This window comes from Protopterus annectens, chromosome 11.part0 (genome assembly GCF_019279795.1).
Source record: "Protopterus annectens isolate FY-2018-M chromosome 11.part0, PAN1.0, whole genome shotgun sequence".
In the NCBI taxonomy this organism is placed as follows: domain Eukaryota; kingdom Metazoa; phylum Chordata; order Ceratodontiformes; family Protopteridae; genus Protopterus; species Protopterus annectens.
In genome coordinates, this window is record NC_056745.1 from 330,620,787 (window position 1) to 330,646,745 (window position 25,959).

Consider the following 25,959-nt stretch of genomic DNA (forward strand, 5'->3'; position numbering starts at 1 on the left):
CTGACATTCATACTAACAAATTAAATACAAATTGTATGGGTCTACATGGTACATTGACAAAGGTATTGTGCTTTGCTTTTCCAAAATGGTAAAACATACGCACAATATTAACATTCCTTGCCAAATATTTAATAATGACTTTGATATGCACTATCAACATTTACACTGCTGGAAAGGTCAGTGTCTGCTGAACAACTTTCGCATTTACATTTTTAGTCTAGTTCTTATAGTTAAAGAGTTATGAACATTTGTTTTCTGTATGGTATTACAAATTGATTTTCTGAAAATGAGCTCAGGCTGCACTGTTCCTAAGGTGGAATTCAGCAGGCAACTTTTTCTGAGCTTCTCCGGAGTGAATGAGTTAACAACAACTTGTTTTGGTGCTCGACCAAAGCTCTGAGGTTGAATGCAGCATAAATGTCACATTCAACCTCCAGGTGGTCGCCACCCAAACAATACAGGCACTCCTCATGCGAGTCTGACATGGGCATCTTCTGACTGTATGAGCAGTACCTCTTGAAACCAGATGGCTTCTCATACATTTTAAACCAAAAGACAGAAGCCAAACGGCACGCAAAAATCGAAATCAGAGAGCTGAAAGCCAAGTCTATAACCAGTAAAAAACAACTGCTAGCAATAAGTACCACTACTATAAAGCCACAGTGGTGCAGTGGTAGCATTGTTACCTCACAGTAAGAGGCTCTCCTGTTCGATTCTTGGCTGGAGTGCCTTCTGTGTGGAGTCTGCATGTCCTCCCCGCGGTCGAGTGGGCGTTCAAAAGACATGCGTGAATGGGCTCGCTGAAGGCTGGGTGTCGGGCTGGCAACTCGGCACCATACAAATCTACTGCCAATCATTAGCAGACCGGAGTTCCACTGTGGCGACCCCTAACCGGGAAAAGCCAAAAGACACACAAAAACAACTACTAAATACAACTGTTTAATTAGAAAAGGCTACAGCACACACACAAAAAAAAAAAAAAAACTATGAAGCATCCACTAAAAGGAATATATATATATATATATATATATATATATATATATATATATATATATATATATATATACACAAATAAATATATATATAATACATATGCGCGCACACAAACACACACACACACACACACACACACACACACACACACACACACACACACACACACACAAGTATTCGCGACAAAAGGCTAACTGACTGAGGGAACACTACTAAGCTTAAACTAAAGGAAACAGCCAAGATACCAGGCAACTATAAGAATATATGGAGAAATACAGCAGACAACAAGAAAAAATTAAGCACTTATCTCTTAAGGAAACACAAGCCAAATTAATCACATCTGAAACGGGACAAAATCTAACCGACGACATTTCTGGATAGTTAAATCTTGAGTCAAAATATTTAGATGCAAAAATATACCAACGCTTAATAGTGCATTGATTAAATTTAGCACAAAATCGACAGCAAGGCACGTTGTGGTCTGGACCTAGGCAAGGAATACAGTGCAAATGAAAATCCTTATGAGGTATTTGCTTCCCACAATTATTAACTTTTACTGACATCGGTAAGGAGCAAGAAAAAGTTTCCCCAACGGGGTACTTAGCTTTAGGTTGAAGACTTCAGTTCTGGAACTCGAAAACGAAAATTTCAGGAGTCGGCCAACTGGCACTTGCTAACTGCTTCTACTTCAGGCACCGCGTGGCAAGAAAGACTGATGAAAATGGCGTTGGCTGCATGTTTTATACCCCTGATGACCTGACGTCATGGAAGAAGGGATAGCAACCGACACAGGACCCAAGACTTAGTTATTCAGGCCGACTGAGGGCAACCTGCCAGCAGATTACCCAAATGTAATGACTGCAAAAGTGAAACACGAAGAACATAAGCAAACGAGATCGGAGGTGTTAGAGGGCAGCAAGGGATTATGGGAGTGGAAGGAGCTTGGACCTAGGATGTGTCTGATAAGTTGCTGGCTCAGATTTGATGTCGGATCCTATACCCAAGCGTGAAGAACAGTGACATAGATAAAGTGCAGTTGTATACACTTACCATAAATGTAGATGTTCGAGTGTCTTCACTCTTGCAGTCATCACATTTGGGTTATCCCTGCTAGAGTAGCCCTCAGCCAGACTGAATACCAGACACTTGCTATTTCTGAGTCAGTTGCTGTCGCTTGAGGACTGACGTCAGATCACCAGTGGTATAAAGGAAGGCAGCTGAAGTCATTACATCAGTTTTTATTGCCCTAACCAGTCAGGAGCCCCCAAAATAGGAGGCCAGGCTCTGCTGGCAGAACCCCACAGTGGAAAATAAATACCAATATGTCTCTTGTAAGGAAAGGAGAACAACAAGGAAGAAAGGTGACAAAAAGAAAAAGGGGGAAGGAGGGAGGGAAACCAGGACTGAAACAGAAGACACTCTAGCATCTACATTTTTGGTTAGGTGTACACAACTGTACTACATTCTTTGTGTTTCACTGTTGCAGTCATCACATTTCTGCAGATTCCCAAAGCTGAGGAAATGGGTGGATGTAGTCAAGGAAGCTAGGTGCTGGCTAGCATGCCCTGCAAGACTGCAAAGGCAAAACCTTCCCTGGATTTGGAAAAGAGAGGCAGGTGGTATTGCTTGGTAAAGGTGTGGACAGATGTCCAGGTGGCAGCTTCCAGGATGTCCCTGGTAGGGACTTCTCTGAGGAAAGCTGCAGAGGTGCAGGCTTCTCTGGTGGAGTGTGTCCTGAACCCCTTTGGGGGAGGCTTGCCATGTTGTTTGTAGCAGAAATTGATACAGTGTGCTATCCATTTGGAAATGGTTTGCTTAGAAATGGCTTTGCCCTCTGCCCCTGAAGCAAAGCTAACCAGCAGCTGATCAGATTTTCTGAAGGGTTTAGTCCTGTCCAAATAGTGTCTGAGCTGTCTGTGCACATCTAGAGAGTGCAGAATCCTTTCCCCCTTGTTTTGAGGGTTAGGAAAGAAGGTGGGCAAATGGATGGCTTGGTTGAGAGCCACACTGGACCCCAACATTGGGCATGAAGACTGGATTAGTTCTGAGGGATACCTTGTCTGCATGGAAGATGATTAAGGGTTCCACTGCCATGAGTGCTTGCAGCTCAGAGACTCTTCTAGCCGAAGTGATGGCCAGGAGGAAGGCTGTCTTCCAGAAGAGAAATTTTAGCTCTGCAGAAGAAGCTGGTTTGAAAGGAGGCAGGGTGAACTTTTCCAAGACAAAGTTAAGGTCCCAAGCTGGTTTTGGTGCCCTTCTGGGGGGCCTCAAGTTGTTAGCCTCTCTGAGGAGAACTGTTTTATCAGAGGGTGTGAAAAAGAGGCTGCTCAGTGGGAAAATGAGCTGAAATAGCAGAGGCATGAATGTTTACAGAGGAGAAAGAGAGATTACTGTGTAGTAGGTCAGCTAAGTAATCCAGGATGAGAGGGATGGAGGGTTGTGCTGTACTGGCCCCCTTAGCCTGGATCCATATGCAGAAACGTTTCCATTTATCTGCATAAGACCTTCTGGTGCATAACATCCAGAACCTGTTTACTGAGGATGGCAGATTGGTCAGGGGACAGGGTATAAGCCAAGCTGCCAAACTGAGTGTTTGCAATTGGGGGTGTATGAATTCCCCCTCCTTCTGGGTTAGGAGGTTTGGAATCTGAGGAAGATTCCATGGGGACAGAGGGGACACGCTGCGAGCAAGGGGTACCAGTGGTGTCTGGGCCAGTCTGGAACTAAAAGAATGGTCCTTGGTTTTTTTCTCCATTATTTTGAGCAGTACATGGAAATGAGAGGTAGGGGAGGGAAGGCACAGACTGTGAGGTTTACCCAGGGGAAGGCCAGGGCATCCACTTTCCATGCCATGCAGTGATGCTCCCTGGTGCAGAATTTGCTGAGCTGATGGTTGGTGTGGGAGGCAAAGAGGGCGACCTCTGAGGTGTTAGGAAGAAGGCGTTTCTGTTGAGCTGCCACTCGTGGGGGTCCAAAAGTTTTCTGTTTAATTGGTCTGCCAGGGAGTTGAGAGCCTGGCAGATATTGTGATAACAAGTGTAGTTGCATCGAAGAGGCTGTAAACCAAAGGGTCATGGCCAGCCTGCAAAAGTGGGTAGGAGTGAGTCCCTCCCTGCTTGTTGATGTACCACATCACAGTGGTGTTGTCTGTTTTGATCAGGAGAACCCCTGGAGAGAGAAGGGGTTTGAAGGCTATCAAGGCCTGCTGCACAGCCATTATCTTTTTTTTTGATTGATGTGCAAGGGGAGTTGCTGGGGGTTCCATTGCCCTGCATGCACCTGCTATGCAGGTGTGCACCCCAAGCATACTCTGATGCATCTGTAGTGAGGGTCTGGGTGGCGAGGTGTGGGGGAGAAAGGCAGTCTCTTGTTGTGGGAGCAGGCTGTTGCCCACCAAAGAAATTCCTTCCTCAGGCAATGAATAATAGGTAGAAGAGTTTCCAGATCTTGAGAGTGTTGACACCAAAGGCTCTTTAGGTACCACTGAAGTTTCCTCATGTGCAGTCTGGCATATGGAATAAGGAGTATGCAAGATGCCATGAACCCCAGTACTTGCAGGATTTCCCTTGCAGAAAGCTGGGGCCTGGTGGCCAGTTGAGAGAAGTAAGCTGTTAGGAAACTTCGTTTCTCTGGTGTAAGCAATGCCATCTGGGATGCTGTGTCCAGACTTGCTCCCAGGAAGATTATCCTTTTGGTGGGTACCTGTTTGGATTTTTTTTCACTGACTGTGTACCCCAGGGAGGTTAGTAGGTCCTTTACAAAGACCAGGTCTTTCAGCAGCTTTTCCCGGCTGTCTGCCTGAATAAGGCAGTCGTCTAAGTAGGGAAACATTTGAATATTTCTTTGCCTGCAAAAAGTAATGGCTGGAGCCAGGCATTTTGCGAAAACTCTGGTAGCAGTAGATAAGCCAAAGGGAAGCACAGAGAACTGAAAGTGCTGAAATCCTGCCCTGAAGCAAAGATATTTTCTGCAGGACTCCTTGAGGGGAATGTGGAGGTAGGCCTCCTGAAGGGTGAGCATTTTGAATTTTGGGATCACCAGGAAGGTGTCACAAATGCCTTAAACACAAATAGGCCTCAGCTACTGGTGGCTAATGGTGTCATCCATAACATCCCTGATCCCCTTCTGCTTTTGTTAAACCACATCCAGTATTCCCACCTGTTGGTCCAAAGTCTCAACATCCTCAACACCCTGGATCTTTATATACAACAGTATAATCCTGGCAGATTCAGACCCTTCCCAAGAGCATCAACCTTCGGTTCCTCATATTCCCACTTAAATCTCTCCTATAGTCTCTAGCTCTCCTCCATTTTATAGTTCTAGGGAATAATGTATTATACTGATACAACAGCATTCACCCTTCCTTCCTCTTCAACAGTTAGCACACTTATCATATGCTGACTCATGCCCGCTTCAGGGGGTGTTGTTCCTCTGCTTCTAAGATCTCCCACTTGATGAGCTTATTTATACAGGATACCACTTTCCCCACCTCAATCAATCCTAAACAAAATACTCACTGGACTTCCATGTCTCACTCTTTCATCAGTAGCCCATGTTTCTGTCATGCCAGTAATACTCACCCTGCCATCCTGCATTACTGCTTTCATTTCCCTACCTTCCTACTCAGACTTCTTTTAATATAGTTAAAGTACCAAATAATGCCCAACGCAGCCACTGTTTATCTTTCTGTTACATTTTGTACCACTTACTTCCCCTGCCTGGCACCTAAATAGCTACCCATCTCTCCTGCTTCTAAGATTACCACCTCCCCTTTCAATCTTACTTTAAAAGTATGTCTGTATAAATATACATTCTGAGAGCAGATTTAAGCACTGCCCCTTATGACCCAAGACAGATCTTGTTCCAGACAAGGTGCCCCTCTGAGACGCCTTCTCATCCCTCTCCCAGTCTCAAGCCTTTCTCCACTGTCTATTGCCATATTCACTCATTAGATCAAGGAACAGAGGATTAGACAATATGCTGGCTTCCAGCACAGGCAAAACTTCAGAGAATGTTACTTACAGCTGCCAGACCTTGTACTTCCCTACTGCCTCCTACGCCCTTGTTTGCTGTTATTTCAACAGTGACTCCTAAAAGGTAAATACTGCTCATGTCCACTGCAGCATGCATCCACCCACCACTCCACCGTGGTGACACCCTTTGGCAGTTATTCAAGTTTCATAACTAGTCTACAGCCTGATGATAAGGTTTCCACTGTAACCTGTACTCTTCTATATTTACTGCCTAAACTATTAATCCTCCTTGCTAATGCTCTGCAAACACTACACTCCTCTCCTCTTCTCTGACCCCACAATGGTTTTCTTCTTCTGCCTTGCTTCCCTACCCATGTAATGACTTACAACTGCAGCCTAGCTGCATCATCGCCAGCTCCACCCACCATCCTGCTACTGCTTCACTCCCTGAACTTCATCTAACCCTTTCCTTTCCCCCCTATGCTTTACCAACAAAAGCCATCCCTCACCGCTATACTGCTGCGCACTCCTCGTCCCTCACCTCTTAGTCATGCTAGCCCCTCCACTCCCCCCACTCCTCTGTCAAACTGCACATTACCTTCCTGCTCCTCTTCTCACATTCTTTCTTCTTCCCTGTCCTCATTCCTGCATTCCTTTCTATATTCTTGGGGTGGGGGGTTTATATATATATATATATATATATATATATATATATATATACATATATATATACACACACACACACACACACATATATATATATATATATATATATATATATATATATATATATATATATATATATATATATATATATATATATATGGAGAGACAGATTAAACACAGGGCAGCAGATGACTTATTTTGATGAGGGGATGAAGGAGGGAAGTAGGGTAGAAGTCAGTCAGTTGGGCCAGCAGTATACCACTCTGAGGCAGGGAAAAAAATGCTAGCGCTGAATCAGAAGAGAGGATTTTACTGTTTCCAGAATCTGGCGACAAGAGTGTTTTGTATCTAAGTATTACTAACTCAAGATTTAATGCACTTGCCTTTGGTACTGAAAAATTAGGAGGCTGCAGGTTCTATTCCCACCCAGGTGGTTGAATTCATTTTCCATTACTGTTGCTGCACTGCAGTATTAGGGGTTCCACACTCAAGTGTGTGTCTCTTCGGATAAGACATTAAACCAAGGCCCTATCTGTATTGGTGGTAACTCAGGTGGATGGAGTGGAGAAGAACCCATAGCTTCTACTGACAGGAGTAGTTTTTATTTACATACACCATTCAAATCTTCTATATGCACATTTTTTACTTCACACAGCACAAAACAACTTTCAAGTACAGACTAACAAGTGAATTCACAAACATACTCAAACATTTTTAAAATTCTAAATTTAAATTTCCCAACTATTTCTTTAGTCTTCTCATAATAATTTTACAATTCCACATTTTATTACACAGCAGTTATTTATATCTCCTAGTCCAGATTATCCATAAAGTACTTCTTAGTATCCTAACCATATCTTTTTTCTTCTTTCCATATTAAACCGCATTACATATCACATTTAAATGTAGGTTTCCAAAATATTGAAAATGATATACCTCTTTAAATCTTTCCCATACTTGTTTAACCCCATCACATTACAGTAATGCATGTTCAATAGATTCCTCCACCTTGCGTTTTTGACACAAGTGTTTCTCTCCTCTGCTTGTATTTCATTTGCCCTTTGACTGGTAACCTTTATAACATTAATTTCCACAGAAAATTTCCCATGTCACTAACCCTTCTAAATCTCATTTTCCTTTATCGCCCACACTTTTTTCTACCCACAGCCAGAGGTGGATCATGGTCAAATGGTACCCTAGGCAGCAGAATATACCTGGGCCTTCCCTCCACAGCCATTCTGGTGTTCAACTACTTGACTCACCCATTACCACAAACTGCTCAAAACTATCAGCGTGCATACAAATTTTCATCTTTACTTTTTAAATGAAGGCACAGATATGGATTTAATTTAAAGCTTTTAATTTAAATATCCTTTGTTGACCACTTTAATCCCACTAGGCTAGTAGACCTGTTTCAAAGGAGACCCTTGGTGGTATTTATACTACTAGGGGCAATGGAGAACTTTACCCCTACTCTTTTCAATAGCTCAGGTTGATTTAAAATATCTCACAGATCTACAATTAATGCAGATAGATGGGGCCTCAGTTTAACATCTCATCCAAAGGATGTCACCCTCAGGGGTCAATGCTCCTCCCATCCTTAAAGTGCACCACAGTACTGGTAATCCATCTACATGATGTGAGAGTAGAACCCACAGCCTTCTGCTCCAAAGACAAGTATGCTACCTATTGTGCTAACATTGCTTTAAAATCCTATAGCACAAACCCTAATGGCTATTTGCTAAACAAAACTGTTGCATATTGTAAACAGACTTAGCATGAACAGCAGCAAACTTCTCTTCCCTTGAAATTCACATTCCTTGAAAATGTGCTGAAACTCACATTCCCTGAAAATGCACCCCTAACTAAGCTTGGAAGTTGGTGTAGAGAAATAAGGCTCATGTCTCTTAAGTTCTGGGTTTGAGTTTGAGCAAGGAATGAACACTTGTCTCCCAGTCTGGCTCTCCATCTCGTTTGAGAAATCAAACAGTGGCCAGTTCTTCTCCAGCTGAGGTACCAAGGGTAGAAACGCCAAGTTCTCTGTTCATTAATGGCAACCCCAAGCAAAAGTAGCAGCAGGAAATTCAAACATTTAAATCATGTGTACTGCTCTGCATGCTACGCACTAAAGATGCATGTACAGGCGGAAAGTGCACCTTAAAGAAGGAATCACACAGACAGAGAGCATCCTTAAAGAAGAAATGTATCTTTTCACTTGTTTAATTAAAAATTAAATGTGGCTGTGCCCCAGCCAGTGGGCACCTAGTACTTCACACAGTAAATTATTTCCATAATTTCCTCCTACCAAACCTTCCCACTTTTATTAACATTCTCTACCTTAATGTCATCTTTTTATTATTTCACAATATTTTTAACAACCTTATTTTCATATACCCTTCTTTTTCTTATGCTCTCTGCCATCCAAATTGTCTGCATTTCTCCCACACCATATTTTGACTATGCTTTTGTTCTTTGCCATGCTACACAGTATCCAGGACAAATGAATTGAAGATGAATGTACAGCAGGATTTTTAAAGCTATTCCTCTATCGTTTTACACAATACAGCACTATTTTTAATGGGGTCTACCTGAATGCCAAATTACCCCCAAAACAATACCCAATAATTCATTTTCTAGACAGCTTGGAAATGAGTACACCCCCTTACTACGAAACCCAATTCCCCTGGCAAGTATTGCATGTATAAAATGCACATTTCTGCAAATGTCATTTGGAATGCTCCCTACATATTTGCTGCTCTCCTTATTTCTTCTAATACAGCCTTCCATTGTCCTACAAAGCTCTGGCGTCACAAACTTACCCAAATTATTCTCATCTCACACTCTGAGAAATAATCCCGCTCAATTTCACAGCACCCCTAAATCCTTTACTTTAAGTACTGTTCAATACTAATTCTACTTTAATTGTTTCTCAACTATTTTAACACACACTTTATGGCATACACTGATAATTTAGTCACTACTGCTAATAATAAATACTGACATTCTCTGTTCTGGTTTTTCATTCTTCCATCTAAACTCCCTCCATCTTAATATGATCACATTTATAACTAATAACTTCATACATAGCCACAGCTATTATAGAATGGATTTGGGAAAGTAATATTTTTTATAAACAAACTATAGCCTACATCACTGGTTTCCAATTTCTTATTTTTAGAAAGTAGAACAAGTCTTAACACCTGTTCAGACCATTCATCTGTGATGTCTACTACTACCTACATTTGCTCATCCCATATTTCCATACAACCTACACCCTAGGACATCTGCTCCGGGTGTACTATCCACACTTATTTTAACACCTCATCCATCTCAGCTCCATTTATCTTTTTCTGTAATGTAGTTATTAATGCATTACTAAACTTCCTAAATCCCCATTTCATTTTCCTCTATCACTTTTGTGTCATATAATTCCATCACATATTGACATGCAACTCTCAGTTCCTCCTTGGTCAAAATGTCTTTTACCCACCATATCCAGCAATTTTTTTCTTCCTCTACCTAGATTTTCTTACCAAAATATGGTGTCACTTCCCTTCTCCCTTGCAAAAAAGTATTTCTGCCTCTATCATACTTTTTATTTTTGCTAGTTTTTGTTACAGTCACCTCTCCTTCACCAAGACTTCCTTCTATGTTTATACATCATCTTAATAACCCTGCATCCTACTTGCATACTATTTTTTTTCTCCCTCCAAAAAATTATTTTACACCTTTTCATAGGTTCATAGATTAGTAGTAGGCTAGCTGCCCTTTAGGGTCATTTTTAAGCCTAGCTAATTATCTTATGTGAGAATCAAACTTTGCACCTTGTGTCCATAAGGTAAATAACCATTACGCCAATCTCCCAACCCCTTTTATTTCCCTTTTATATTTCTCATTGTACACTATCCACCAGAACAACCAGCAGTCCTTCCATAAAACTTCTATTTCCTTCTTGCACTTTCCTGTATTACTAACTACCCCCCCAACACACAAAGTCCCTTTATAACCTTGCCTTCTCTAATCCACTCTTATCACCTCCTACCTCAACCCATATAGCCTCAGGGCCAGAAAATTACACTCCCCTGATACATCTTTTAAAGGCACTGACAAAATAAAAGAATATACTTCTATTTTCAAATGTCTTAAATGTATACATGCTTTCCTTTGCTAACGGTAATTTTCTACATTTTATCAAATACATACATGTCTTTATATCCCAATTTATCTTCCCTATACAACTGTTCAGATTGCACAAAGTTCCCAAACACTATCATGTCCATTTTATCTACTCCATGTTTCTTTATTTCATCTCTTCAATGTTACTATATGCATTGTCAAAATTATTCTGTCCACCTTCTCCCCATATCTGACATTACTCACACACACACGCACACACACACATGTGCGCACGCCACGCACACAGACACACACATACACTTGCGCGCACGCACACACACACACACACACGTGCACACACACACGCACACACACACACCTCTCCCAGGGTCAATTATATCATCAAACTGCTTCAGCTGTTCATTTAAACAGTATTCTTAAGTCTGCACAGCGCTCCTTTCCAAACTTCTCCACAATTTTCATTTACCACAACTTTTCCACTTAGTCCTTCTGTGCCTTATATAAAAATGTAGCATCTTCTAAACATATTGCAATAGCGTTTTGCTTTTAGTACCATCTCAGCACCATTAAACATCTATCATCAGTCTTTATGCTATCAACATATATTGCAATAACGTTCAAGTTATCCCTATCACCTTTTTACAACTTGCTTTGCTATGACAAAAGTTTCCCCGTTTCCAGTAATATTACTCAGTTCCACCTGCTCCTCCTCACTTTTATGTCCTAAAAGTTCCTGTTTTGCATCTGAATGTTACACTGCTTCCCTCTACTTTTTTCATTATATACTACTGCCTTCATTTTCATTCTCTGTTTCATTCTGCTCCTCCTCATGCAGCACATTAATATTTTTTATCAAAATCAATTGGAAAGAGAGATATAAGCAATTCACAAAGAAACAATGGGAGATATAGGTTTATTTCCCGAATATGCAACAAAGTCTAGAAGATTTGGGATATTTGCTCGGAAGTGTTTACAGGGGTATTTTATTCCCCAAGTAGACTCCAAAGAATTTTTCCGCAGACAGACAGCAAATGTTGAAGGTGTGATAGAGAAGAAAGAGGTAACTGGGAACATATTTTTGTGTGTATAATGAGTTGGCAGACTTTAAAAGTTCCCTGCAGATGACTTTATCAGAAATACTGGGTGAAAAAACTGGTATAACTGAGGAAATTACTTTTTGAGCGGGGATACAGAATTGGAATTCCCTAGTAAGGCCTTGATGACTAAATATAGTGGCTGCCAAAAAAGCAATTATTTGAAAATGGAAGTCAAAGTCCGAGCCAACTGGACTAGAAATAGTGCATACAGTAAAAGAGATAAAACAACTGGAAATGGGATCTTTAGGAAAGGGTGGGAGTAAATCACATAGAAAAATGGGAATTGTGGGAACAATGCATGCAGAATAACATTCTGGAGGAGGTGCAAAAAAAGGCAGGAACTGAATGACCTATGTAATGTTTGCATGACAAGCTGGACAGATCATAAGTGATGTATAATGTGTGCAATTAAAAGTATGTCACTGTGGTTTGTTTTCATTTAATTTATGACTGACTAAGTCATACGTGATTATTTAATAAAAATGTTTGTTTAAACAAAAACATATCTGTTTAATACCCCCACAGCTGTTTAATCATTTTTCAGCAAATTGAACCACTAACTTACAATTAAATCAAATTTCCTCCACACATATTTTATGCAAGACATTTTACAAACTAAGTGAATGCTCACTTTCTCTACACACTGTGCATCTCTTAGTTTAGGCAAAACTGTAACAAATGATCATCAGTGCTGTAGGAAAAAATGTTTTAGGTTGTTCTCAATTTCTTACCATTCCTTTCTGTACATTTAACAAAACAATGGTAGAAAATACTGCATTATGCCTTTACCTACATACAAATTAACCAAAACCTCCTATGTCCCATGCCACAAATCTCCCATCGTTTTTTAAAATGTCAGTCTAGCATTTCAGTTAAAATACCTCCTTGCCTCTCGCTCAGTTACATCTGTAGTTCTAAATTGTACCACACCTCTTTTTCCAGAGCAAAGCAGTTTTCCCAGTAGTTAAATAACCCTTTCATAGGTCACAGAATAATTTTTTTTTGTCAAAGTCAAAATTTTCTGCTAGTGAAAAGTCTCAAATGGTATTTCACAAAAGGACTCTGACCCTAAATGAATCACAGCCCTTACATCCCTGGCAGAAAAGCCAAGTGGAACCACTAAAGTATCCCAAACATTCCTGTTAACAGAATTTCCACTTCAGGTCTAAGTGTTTACCACATGTCATCTCCTTTCTCTGTATACACTCAGCTGCATTATACTACCCTTTCTGTTAGGAGCAACAATGGTTGCCTTATTTTACTTCTTAGTTTGTCAAGATTTTTTTTCTGCAACATTCTTGTTTTATTGTTGCTTCCCCTTGTGCATCTGTAAATATCTCCAACTCCCTACTAGCACTTAGGCCATCTGGTTCCCAGTAAGCGTCAATCACTGTAACAGGAAAGTGTTTCTCAACTGCCACTGGTCAAGAAAGTCAGTTCATCACTTAGCTTTTTTTCTTCCAGCATTTTTTGTAAAACAGCATTTTCCAAGCTACCTTCCTGAAAAACAATTAATTTCAGACTGTAGGTAGGCCACCTCCACAGTATTTGTAACACCCACACGTGAAGCAACGTTTGCAGAATCTTCATTTTCAGACTTTATCTTCATACGGTGCGTGCCCCACAGCAGTTCCGTTTCCTCCCCCCCCATCTTCCTTCTCTTCCTGCAGCTGCTCTTCAGTGCCACCAACAGGAAAATAGAAGGAAAACCTCCCTGGTATCTGGGTCAAAATTACCCTAATCAGTATAAATATCACCTCAGGTAGCCCCTGAAAAGAAGTTAGATGCCTAGTGGAACTAACCCAATAAACAAAGGATAAATGATTAAAAAAATAAATAAAAATGTGCAAACTACATGACTGTGAGCAAGTTATATAACCCGATAGTGATTCTGAGCCAAGTCTGAAAAAGTCTCATGTGAATTAGTGCTCTACCCTGTTTAACAAACACATTCACAAGTAATTAAATAGCACTCTAATAATTTACAACCAACCAACGAGCCTACTCTTACAAATAAGACAAGAAAAATATAGCTTACTTCCCATCTTTAACGTATCCACTTAGAAGGTACATAAAGTAAAACAACTAAAGACATCAAAAAGACTTAACTGCCTATGTACTCATCAGTTACAGCAACAAATCAAAGAAGAAAAAGTACGTTAACACTTAACATCTCTGAATGTGCTTTAAGTGTTCAAGACTGAGCTGTGTCCTGTAACAGGCTAGTGTTCCCACAGTTCTTAATAATAACCAACATATACACCATTTCAGTAACAGAGGGCCACAGTCACCTTGCCCTCCTGCCTCACACCCTGACCTCCAAGGTCCTGAATATGATTCAAGTCTGCATTTCCCCACATGCCTGCAAATATTTACTCCAGTTTCCTTACACTTACAATGAAATACTTCTGGCTGCTTTAAAATGTTGCCAAAATTTATGCTAGTGGTATCCTGTGATGGCCTGGCATCTAGGGTATTATCCTATCTTGTACACAGTTGCTAGGAAAGGTTCTGTCTCTGAAAAAGCCTGAAATTTACTAAGAAGCCACTGGTGATAAGATGAACTCCTACTAACACTGTCCACAATGGGTATTTCATAATCTATTTTTTCAATGGTTTAATAATTACCAGTTAGAATGCCAACATGCAGTTAAATGGAATTCTACCCTTTCTCCTTATCTACCCATTACGAGTGTCTTTCAAAGCTGTATCCTTGGTCCTATTCTATTTAATATATTTATAAACAATTTTCATACTTCTATACAAGTAGTTCTTGTACAGCATGCAGACTGTACCATTATCTACCTCTCAGACAATATAGAAAATTTAGAAAAGATGACAGAAGCCTTTAACTCTACTGAAAACTGGCTTTGTAACCACCATCTCCTTAATAATTTAAACCAAACTCTCTTTATTTCCCCACAAATGACTTACCCATGAGAAAAAATAACTAAAATTGCATCCCTAAACAATATGCCAATTGAAGTAGTGCCCCATACAAAACTGCTGGGAATTGCAACAGACGGCAACCTCATATATGACCTCCACATACAGAGCAATAAAATCACAAACAAATTAGGAATGATATACAGAGCCAAAAATTATTTACTGCATCAACCAGAGTTACTCTTGCCAACATGAACTTGCTCCCCTCTATTATATGGCTTCCCCTTCCTGAATAACCTTGAGGCCACCCTACCATATAAACTACATCAGTGTTACAATAAGGTAGCCAGATTTGCAGCTCAGAAATCACAGAATACATCACTGTTCCACACTAAAATCTTTAAATTGAGTGGAATTATCCCACCAACTAAATTATACCCAGCTTCTCTTAACACACAAAATTATATTTAATCAAACTTCCCAACAAGCTGTAAGTACAATTCTCCACCACTACCTCCCAAAATGTCACTTTCAGTCTTATGACAGAAATCTACTGGACATCTATAAAGCCCTACAAAAACTGCAGTCAATATCTGTACTCGCACTGTGCAGCAAAGGTCTGGAATACAATCCCAGCACCAATCAGGGCAATACACAACATTCATTTATTTAAGCTGCAACTAAAAGAACTCCTCTCTGATTCCTGCCTAAAATGTCAGCTCCTACTACTCTGATGCCTGTACATATCCTTTCTCTCCTTTTCCTTGTTTTTATTCTTTTTTGTTTTCTTATGCTTGCTTTTCTGCATCTGACATCTGCTCTACTTATTACCTTGGACAAATAGTTTTTCCTCCCTCTCCCTTTTCTTCCTCCTCCTCTGTCTGAATGTCCCACTCTAACATTTGCTTTATGAGTTTTTAAAATTTCACATTTGTAGCATGTCTGCATGTTTCAATGCTACATGGTATTTTTTTTTCTATTGATGGCATGTGTGTATTATTCTACACATCATATGCATTAATTAATATTTGCATTAATCTATGTACTTACAGTATACTGTAATATGATGTCAGTTTTCACCTTTGTATGTGTATTTTTTTTAATTTATTTTAATTGTGGAGCTTTTCTTCCAGGATCTCTGATGAAAATGGATATAAATTATCCAGTTGGACTTTTCTGGTAAAAAAAAAAAAATGTCAATAAACAAACTATTGGACTAAAACTAGTACGGATACATGTAACCCATGAAACATTTATTGATGGAGAATATCACAAGTGTGAGGCCTGAGCTTAAGAGTAGAGCACAGTTTTGTACCTACCATAAATGTAGATGTTAGAGTGTTCACACTGCTGCAGTCATCACACTTGGGTTATCCTGCCGTCAGGCGGTCCCCACAGTCGGTCAGAGTTCCAAAGTCTTGGTCCGGCGTCGGTTGCTGTCGCATCTTCCTTGACATCAGTGCGCCAGGGGTATATAATATGCATCCAATGCCATTTTCTTCAGTTTTTTTCTTGCCCCAGATGTCAGGTGCCCCCCAAGTGGGTATGCAATACATATTGCTAATCAAAAATATACATATAAAATAAAAACAATACCTTCAGTTACCAGCAAATACACCCCAAAGGTTGTATAGAATAGAAGGGTATAGATAAGTCCAGCTAGTTCAGAGGGGATGGAGGGAGGGTAACCTGGACTGCAGCAGTGTGAACATTCGAACATCTACATTTATGGTAGGTAGAAAACTGTACTATGTTCATCGTGTTACACTGCTGCAGTCATCACACTTGGGTTGAATCCCAAAGCTAAGTTTGGGTGGCTGGTCTATAAAGAGTTAGGATTGGCTAAGAGGCCCTGCAGAACTGCAGTGGCAAATCCTGCTCTGGATTTAGAGTAAAGAGGCAGGTGGTAATGCTTGGTGAAGGTGTGCACTGAACTCCGAGTTGCAGCCTCCAAAATTTCTTTGGTAGATACTCCTCTGAGAAAGGCTGTTGAAGTGGCTGTTGACCTGGTGGAATGAGGCCTAATGTTATTGGGGACTGATTTTCCATGCTTTGTGTAGCAGTACCGAATACAGTGTCCTATCCATTTGGATATAGTCTCCTTTGAGATAGCCTTGCCTTGTGATCCTGCAGCATATGCTACAAACAGTTCATCAGTTTTCCTGAAAGCTTTTGTTTTGTCCAAGTAGAAGCGTAGCTGCCTGTGTATGTCCTTTATTTTGGGGGTTTGGATAAAAAGTAGGCAAATGGATGGTTTGGTTAACAGCCACACTAGATACCACCTTTGGCATGAAGGTAGGGTTTGTCCTTAAAGATACCCCGTCCTGATGAAAAATTATAAAAGGTTCCACTGTCATTTATGCCTGTAGCTCTGAGACTCTTCATGCTGAAGTTACTACCAGGAGCAGAGCTGTTTTCCATGATAACAATTTTAGATTGGCTGTATTGGCTGGCTCCAAAGGTGGTAGTGTCAGTTTTTCCAAAATGAAATTGAGGTCTCAAGTTGGTGTTGGTGCTCTCCGGGGTGGTCTTATGTTTTTAGCCCCTCTGAGGTACTGCTTTAGCAAGGGATGAGAGAATAAAGGAGGATCCGTGCTGTAATGTGCAGAAATGGCAGAGGCGTGGATCTTAATTGATGAAAAGGATAGGCCTCTGTCCAGCATCTCTGTTAAGTATTGTAAAATCTGATGAATGTTTGGAACAAGAAGGTCAAGGCTGTGAGCCTGGTTCCAGGTGCAGAATATCTTCCATTTTTCTGAGTAAGCTTTCCTGGTGCTAGGCCTCCTGGCCTCCAAAATGACACCCATAACAGCTTTAGAGAGACATGTTGCCTGTTTGACTAAAGTATCTGCCATGCAGCCAGGTTTAGGGTTTTGAGCTGACTGTGCAGGATCTGATTGTTTTGTTGAGTCAGAAGGTGTGGAATTTGGGGCAAAATCCATGGTGGGCCCTGAGCCAAGTTCCTTGAGATAGGGTACCAGTGCTGGCATGGCCAGTCTGGAGCAATCAGGATCATCTGTGGTTTTTCTTGTCTGGCTTTTAGGAGTACTTTTGAAAGGAGAGGCAGTGGTGGGAAGGCATAAGACTTTTAGGTTTTTCCAGCTGAACAGAAGAGCATCAACTTTCCATGCTTGTTTGTGATAAGTCCTTGTGCAGAATTTTTGTAGTTGGCAATTCAGAGGGGAGGCAAAAAGATCTATGTCTGGGCATCCCCATTTTTGTATTATCATGCTGAAGATTTGTGGATTCAATTTCCATTTGTGAGGGTCCATGATATTTCTGCTTAGGTCGTCTGCCAGAGTATTTTTCTTTCCTGGCAGGAATTGTGCTTGCAGGTGAACTTGGTACGTTAAAGCTGTGCTGCACAAGGTCATGGCTTTCCTGCATAGGGGATAAGAATGAGTGCCCCCTTGTTTGTTTATGTACCACATTACTGTGGTGCTGTCTGTCTTTAGTAATAGTTATCCTGGATGTAGAAGGTCCTTGAAAGCTGTTAGGGCATTTTGAACAGCCAACATCTCTTTTTGATTGATGTGAAGATGCATCTGGTCTGTGGTCCACTTGCCCTGAATGCATTTTCCTGCCATGTGTGCTCCCCAGGCATAATCCAAAGCATCTGTTGTTAGAGTTTGCCTGGCTGTGGGTTGGGTAAAAGGCTGAATCTTGTTTAGGTGACATGCATGTGCCCACCATCGAAACTCCTGTTGTAGGGCAGGGAATCATTGGAATTACTGCTTCTAGACTGTGAGAATGTTGAGTCCAAACACTTTTTAGGTACCATTGTAATTTCCTCATATGCAGTCTGGCATATGGTATTAGTAGTATGCAGGATGCCATGAATCCCAGGGCCTGCAGAATTTTTCTTGCAGGGAGATGGGACGTTTTTGCCAGTAGTTGAAAATATTGAGTTAGTTGTACTTGTTTGTCTGGCGTGAGGTAAGCCATCTGGGCCGTTGTATTTAAGCTGGCACCCAGGAATGTAATCTGTTGTGAGGGCACTAGTTTTGACTTCTTTTCATTTACTGTGTACCCTAGAGAAATTAGCAACTTTTTCACAAACGCCAGATGCTGTAGAAGAATGTTCTTGGTCTCTGCTTGAATGAGGCTGTCATCCTGGTATGGATATATCTGAATTCCTTTTTGTCTGCAAAATGCAATTACTGGTGCAGTAGATAAGCCAAAAGGGCAGTGCAGAGAATTGGTAGTGCATTGTACCAGCTTTGAATCTGAGGTATCTTCTGCAATTTTGTCTGATAGGGACATGCAGGTATGCCTCTTTGAGGTCCAGAGTAACAAGCCAAGTCTTCTTGCCCAGCATGGGTAGAAGCTGCTGTAATGTCAACATTTTGAATTTCGGAATATCCAGGCAAGTATTCAGAATTGAAAGGTCCAGTATAGGCCTCCAGGCTTTGTCCTTTCTAGAGACCAGGAAGAGTATTGAGTAAAATCCTTGTCCTTGTTCCTGTTGTGGTACTTTTTGTATAGCTCTCATGTCCATGAGGGATGAAATTTGTTTTTGTGCCTCTGCCCATTGATTTTGTGGCAGGTCTGGCATTCCTTTTAGCTTTGGTAAAGTATGGAAGTGGAATCTGTAACCTTGAGACACAATATTCAGGACCCATTTGTCTTGGGTGATTGTTTGCCAGTTTTGAGAAAAAAGTGCTAGTTTTCCCCCTAAGGGGGCTTCCAAAAGGGACGTGCTTGGCATACGCAAAGGAAAGTCATTGTGACTGTTTCCTGTAAGGTTGTGACTTGTCCTCACCTCCTTTTGGGGTTGAGGTGCCCCACTGTCATTGTCTGTTTGAGCCTTGGGGTTGAGATCTGCCTCTTGGGCGTCTGTATCTGCCTCTCTGTGGCCTGTCTGACACTGGAAAGGACCAATTTTTTGTTGGCCAATTTCTGCTAAACCGAGGTGGCTGTACCTGTAAGAAATCCTTGACTGTTTGCATAGATTTAGCTTTATCCTCCATTTTCTTTAACACCTCTTCTGCCTTAACACCAAACAAGGTATCATGTTGTGCCTTAACATGATCAGGTAAACTCTGTTCTTTTAAGCAAGCATGTCTTCGAATAACAGAACCTGTAACTGTGGCTCTACAAGAGGCCTCTAAAGAATCAAAACCACATTGCAGAGTATGTTTTCCCACCTGTTCAACTGCATGCAATAAATCCTGCATTTCTTTACAATCAGGAGCTTCTGAGCTAGCAAGCATTTTCTGTTTTAACTGAGCCATTAAATATTGTTGGTACTTAAGCATGTGAAACTGGCAATTTAAAGCTCTTACTAAGTTGCAGACGTGTATACTTTCTTCCCCCATCTATCCAAAGCTCTGGAATCTCTGTCAGAGGGGTACTGGATTTTTTGCGATGGAAGCCTTAACCCCTTTTGGGCCCTGGGAAATAGTTTCTAGATCAGCAGAAGGGTTTTTGTAAAGAAACTTGTGAGAGTCAGGGACTCTATAATACCTATCTGGCTTGGCAGGAGCAGGGGGCAAAGAGTCAGGAGACAAGCTGGATTCAGAGAACACATCATCCTGAGCCTTTTCTTGGATTCTGAGTAATCCTGACTTTCCCAATGGAAATGTTCCCTCATGGTATGTAAAGTTTCCCCAAAAGAATAATCCTCAGGAGGAGAGGATGAAGGGATAGAGTCCTCAGCATCAGAGTCCTCATGGGGGGGGGGGGGGGGGGTAAAGAGTAGCCCTGGTCTGAAGAGGAATCGGAGGAAATGGAAACCTGATCAGAGGAGTCATAGTCTGTATCCTGCCTAGGCCTTTTCTCAGGAGGGGGATGGGAACCCCTGATTAGAGTAATGAGGTCTTCGGCCATTTTAAGCATCTGTTTCTTAGGCATGGAGGACTGTCCAGGAGAATGCTGTACTTGTTTCTTTGTCTTTAATGGTACCTTTGTCTTGGCTGTTTTAATGGTAAGTTGTAAAGATCTGAAAACACCCTCAGAAGCCGGTGCCTGCTCAGTGGCTCCGGACCCATCTGAGGGATTAGTTTCCATAGGCCCAATACCTTGAGTTTCCAGAGGCCTAGATGCCTCCACGTGAGAGTCGGCTCTGAGGTAGCGGGTGTCAGGGGCTGCAAAAGCGCCTCACTGAGAACTGGCGACTGGCCTAGAAGAGGTTTCGTCGTTGGTTTTGTACCTCGGATGCCTGTCTTTATCCTTGTCTTTGCGTTTTTTCAGTATTGAGATCGTCGGCTGATTTGACGGCATGGTATAATTGAACCTTCGGCCAAAGTAGTGTAAAGCAAAATCAAAACGTCTTTTTATAGTGCGTTTATTGAATCTAGCACAAAACCGACAACTAGTGAAGTCGAGATCAGGGCCTAGGCATGGAATACAGTAAGAGTGGAAGTCCTTATGAGGTATTTGCTTCCCACAAGAAATACAGTTATTAACTTTTTCTGACATCGGTCTGAGGCAAGAAAAAGGTTTCCCCAACGGGGTACTTAGCTTTATTGAAGACTTCAGATCTGAAATTCGACTTCGAAAATCTCAGGAGTCGGCCGACCGGCACTTGCGAACTGCTTCTGCTTCGGGCACCATGCGGCAAGAAAGACTGAAGAAAATGGCGTCGGATGCATATTATATACCCCTGGCGCACTGACGTCAGGGAAGAAGCGACAGCAACCGACGCCGGACCAAGACTTTGGAACTCTGGCCGACTGCGGGACCGCCTGATGGCAGGATAACCCAAGTGTGACGACTGCAGCAGTGTAACACGATGAACATCAACACTTTAAAAAATAAACTGTGATTCAAAAACATTCTGAAGGTCAGTGTCACAACTTCAAATTTTACTCGTTTATTTATTTATATTATGATTTTTTTCAGTTTTGACTTTGCACTACAACTCAGTGCCCACAACATATATGCTACTTCTGAGCAGCCAAGTGCTCTAGATTGTGCAGAACACTCTGCATTTGTGATCAGTTATGCCCACTCTTACACATGGAACAGTGGTGTCTCCACTTTGTGATTTGTGACAAGCTGGTACAGCAATTACAGCCAACTGGCATTGCTGTATACAAGCCAATCAGCTAACTGCTCTAAGCCAAAGACTGCCAATCAGGAGGCACAAAATGTGGGTAATCGCTTGCCGCTACTAGTTTTCTCACTGTTGAAATACCTTCTAAAAGGGTATTGCAAGGCACAGAAAGGTCATCATACTTGGACTGATGGCTGGTTAGGAGGCCTTCATCTAACTGCATGGCATCCTGAATGGTGTTTCCTGAGCGGAGGATTCATTTGAACTTTCACTTGCTCTGGCTATGGATAAGAGGGACCGGATACAGAGACTGGATGAGGAGGCACCAGCTGGTATGGGAGTTGCTATGGGCATTGCAATTCATCAGGTACACTGACTGTACACCAGACCACTAACAACCTGAGGGAAAAGAGCTTACAAAGGGCTGAGATTTGCTTTACTTTGGCTGGGATGGTCATGGCGGTGCTCTTGCTGGGTTGCCAGCTGCTGCTGCTGCCTGGGAGCTACACCCTTGCCTTGGATTATTATTATTATGTTTTTTTCTTCTGATTGCATTTGGGGGTTGGGTACTACTGGACCTGCAGAGCTACAGCTGCTTTGTTTCTTTACTGGGCAGAGGTAAGTGGTTGAATGTGTAGTGTAGGAGAGATTAAATATTATCTCAGACAGGAGTAGGGCTCCAGATTTTTGCCTCATATTTTCGTCTGTTGCTCATTAAATTTGTGATTTTCTGGCAAATAACGGAGGATTCAAGTCACTAAATAATGACATACATTTGGGTTTCTGGCTTCATATCTTTCAGAAAATGCATGTTAACACAAATCCTGTTAGTCAAGCAACATTCTAGGTTTATAACAGCAATTGCTATAATTTGGTGCTTGAACATTACTAATGTAGAATACTTTCCTACAGAAATAGTAATTTCCCTGTTTATTTTTCCCTCTAATTTTGTCCATTTCATTTCCTCATTATGTTTCTACTTTTGACTGTTCACTACTGCTACTATAATTTCAGGCGGAGGTTTCTAATGTAGACATTATCAGTAGATCAATGTGCATGTATGTATCTTTAAGAAGCTATCCAAGGGCTTGCACAAGTGTATAAATACTGAGCACATGCGAGCCTGACTGCCATTTTGTAGTAAGTTGTTCAGATTAAGTATGCATGTCTGTAAGGTCTGTCTGTTAACTGGTTTGTTTATATTTTATGATGCTGCTATCCATCCTGATGTGCTTCTATGTAATAAAGCATCTAAGCGAACTACCCCACCTATTCGTCATCTGTTAGAAAGGGATAAGCGACAGTATCTTCCTGTATAAAACAAAAATATACACAACAGAAAATATTCCCCTTAAAGATCTCCCTGACTGTTCATTGTTTATAGCTTACTAATGCAGATAAAAAAACCTTCCTATGAATCTTCTTCTTTTGGCTTTTCCTGGTTAGGGGTCACCACAGCGGATCACCTGTCCGCTCATGATTGGCAGTGGAGTTTTACAGTGTCGAGTTGCCAGCCCAGCGCCCAACCTTCCACAGGAGGCACACACATGCACGCACTCAGGCCTAGGGCCAATTTAGAGTGTCCAATCCACCTACAGCATGTCTTTGTGATGTGGGAGGAAACCGGAGCACCCAGAGGAAACCCCCGAGACCACAGTTTGGACATGCAGACTCCGCACAGAAGGCACCCCAGCCGAGAATCAAACAGGAGAACCTCTTGCTGTGAGGCGACAACGCTAACCGCTGCACCAAAACTTCCTATGAATACTTTTTGTCATCTTAGCCAAAGTCAAAGAACCACACCAGGTTTGCCAGTGAAATATTTTATTGACACAAGAACTATGCATAACACTCAAAAAACAGTGTTAGTGTTTGGTTATTTATATTTTAGTCAACTAACTTTGCTTATTTTATTTATGTACTGACTAGTAACTGATTTTGACTCAGTTAGCTCTGTCCTTTTTTATCCCTCCTAAAAGTGGTGATTTTAAAGAAAAGATGACTTACACTTGGAAAATGGCAAGAATTAGAATTATAAACTTATTTAAGAAAATGTATATTAATTCACATTCTCTATTCTGTCAATTTCTTAAGTTAACAGTAATAATATTTCAAGTGTCTCTGATTACTTCTGGATTTGTCCCTGATTTGAGAGTTAGGCTGGTGACCTTTGGAGAAAAGGTGGTGCAATACATTTAATAAACAGTGACAATTTACAGACTTCTATTTCAGAAATGATGTATTAATTCACATTCTCCTATTCTGTCTTATTCTGTCAATGTCTCAAGCTAATGGCAGCAATATTTTAAAAGTGTCCCTGATTAACTCATGATTTGCCCCCAATTCTGCTCTGATTTGTTCTTGATCGGTTAAGTTAAAAGATTTAGTATGAAGAAGATGTTGAGGGGCTGAAAACGTAGGTGCTGGATATCATTTCTTTTTAAATAGCTGCACTTGAATACTGTTATGTAGTAATTTTCTACTGAGTATATTTCATTTTACCAATGGTTTCTGCTGACTATTTTGTTTATTGACATGTGTGTCTCCTGAATTTAACAAATATATAGAACTAACTGAATACTTCTGGCAGAAATCCCACTTCAACCACAACCCATGAAAATGATGCGTTTTCATGCAGTGTGAAAACAGGGTGCCCCACACTTTGACTGTCACACACTGCTAGGGTCCGTGTTCTGCACTGGCCTCTTAAGAAGTTGAGACCTATGTGCTACTTAAATGCAATAACTAAACACTGGAGTACAAGGACTAGTCCAGTCCACAGTACCATAACCTCAGGATTTAACACACACTTTTCCTTATCGCACTTTCAATACTACTATTCTAAAGATCACAACTGCAGTTCTTAAAGTACAGAAAGAGATCAACAATATATCAAGGATTATTCTGTTTTCTCCAATTATTGTACAGTATGCTGGTTTTATCATAAATATGCAGTTTCTACTGATCAATTAAAAGTACACTGTTGAAGTTCAAGTATAATGATGGATGTCTTCCCAAGTGTCAAAGCGATGTAATTTAAGAAATGAATCCCTGAACTACTTCACTCACAAAGACATACCAATACTTTCCCTTAAACTCCCATAAGCTTAACATACCACTTCAGTGGTGGCTCGATACTCTCAGTTTAAGCTTCTTGTTTTTGGTCTTATGTAGAGAAGTTTATACAAGGTAAGTAACTATGACAACTACCTCTGGTCATTTGTCTTCTACCGTGGTTGCTGACTCCATGAATGGCGGTAATAAACCTGAACCTCAGAGCCAATCAAAATACAATTGTGTTTCTCACTTCTTCCTACACTGACTTTATAAATAATGAGACATACATAATAAAGATTGCTGCCACAAAATTTTGTGCTGAAACATCAGTATACTCATCAACATCATTAATGATTTTTCAAATTAAAAACTGTAATTCAGTTCCAAAGCAATCCAACCAGAAGTTTTCAAAGTGTGACAAGATATGAAACACGTTCAAATAAAAACATGAAAGGTACATTAAAAATAATAAAATGCAGACACAGCTTAACTCATACAAGCAACACAAAATGAAAGTGTCTTATGGAATATTACTATTATTTCAGACGGTTATTTCTGATATCAATGTATAACAAATAAAATACTTTGAAAGATTTCTAAACTGTAGTATGTTACTGCCAGCGCTATTTTAAGCATATTATCCCAAACAATTTGTGGCAAAATAAAAAGTGTAGATGGCACTCACATGATGAAACAGAAAAAAAGAGCTTGAATGGAGTGAGAGCGAACAAGTGTTTGTGTATACATTTCGGTTTCCACAGTGAGGCACAAACTTGTTGCTTAAGAATGTAAACTTTACATTAACAAACTGTAACTGTACCTGTAAGAAACAAACATATCTCCCCATCTGTATCTGACAGTCACCTTCCAACATGCTTGACTCAGTTGCTAAAAAAGAAAAAAAGAATTAATACATATTTTGCTTCAAAATAATGAGGGTACTGTCATAACCAAAGGATTTCAAATTATGCAAAGTACAAGTTCACTACTCATTTGAAGCAATCTAGTAAATCCATGTCACTCACTTTTCAGGTTAAAAAAAAGCTTGCCAACAGCAACCACTGGACTTCAATGGAAGATTGACTACAATAAATCAAATGATAGACAGATCTGATGTAGCAGTCTGTATTACTAACAAACAAGGAAGAAAAGT

The 25,959-nt window shown here is 40.7% G+C and overlaps 1 protein-coding gene across 1 annotated transcript in view; it reads right to left on the reverse strand.

Moving 5' to 3' along the window:
- Positions 1–25,959, reverse strand: part of WASHC4 (WASH complex subunit 4) — a 1,952,913-nt gene that overhangs the window by 1,639,501 nt on the left and 287,453 nt on the right. Inside the window, exon 6 of the mRNA XM_044087827.1 lies at positions 25,627–25,694. Coding sequence (XP_043943762.1) covers positions 25,627–25,694 — 68 coding nt within the window. The remainder of the gene's footprint in view (positions 1–25,626; positions 25,695–25,959) is intronic.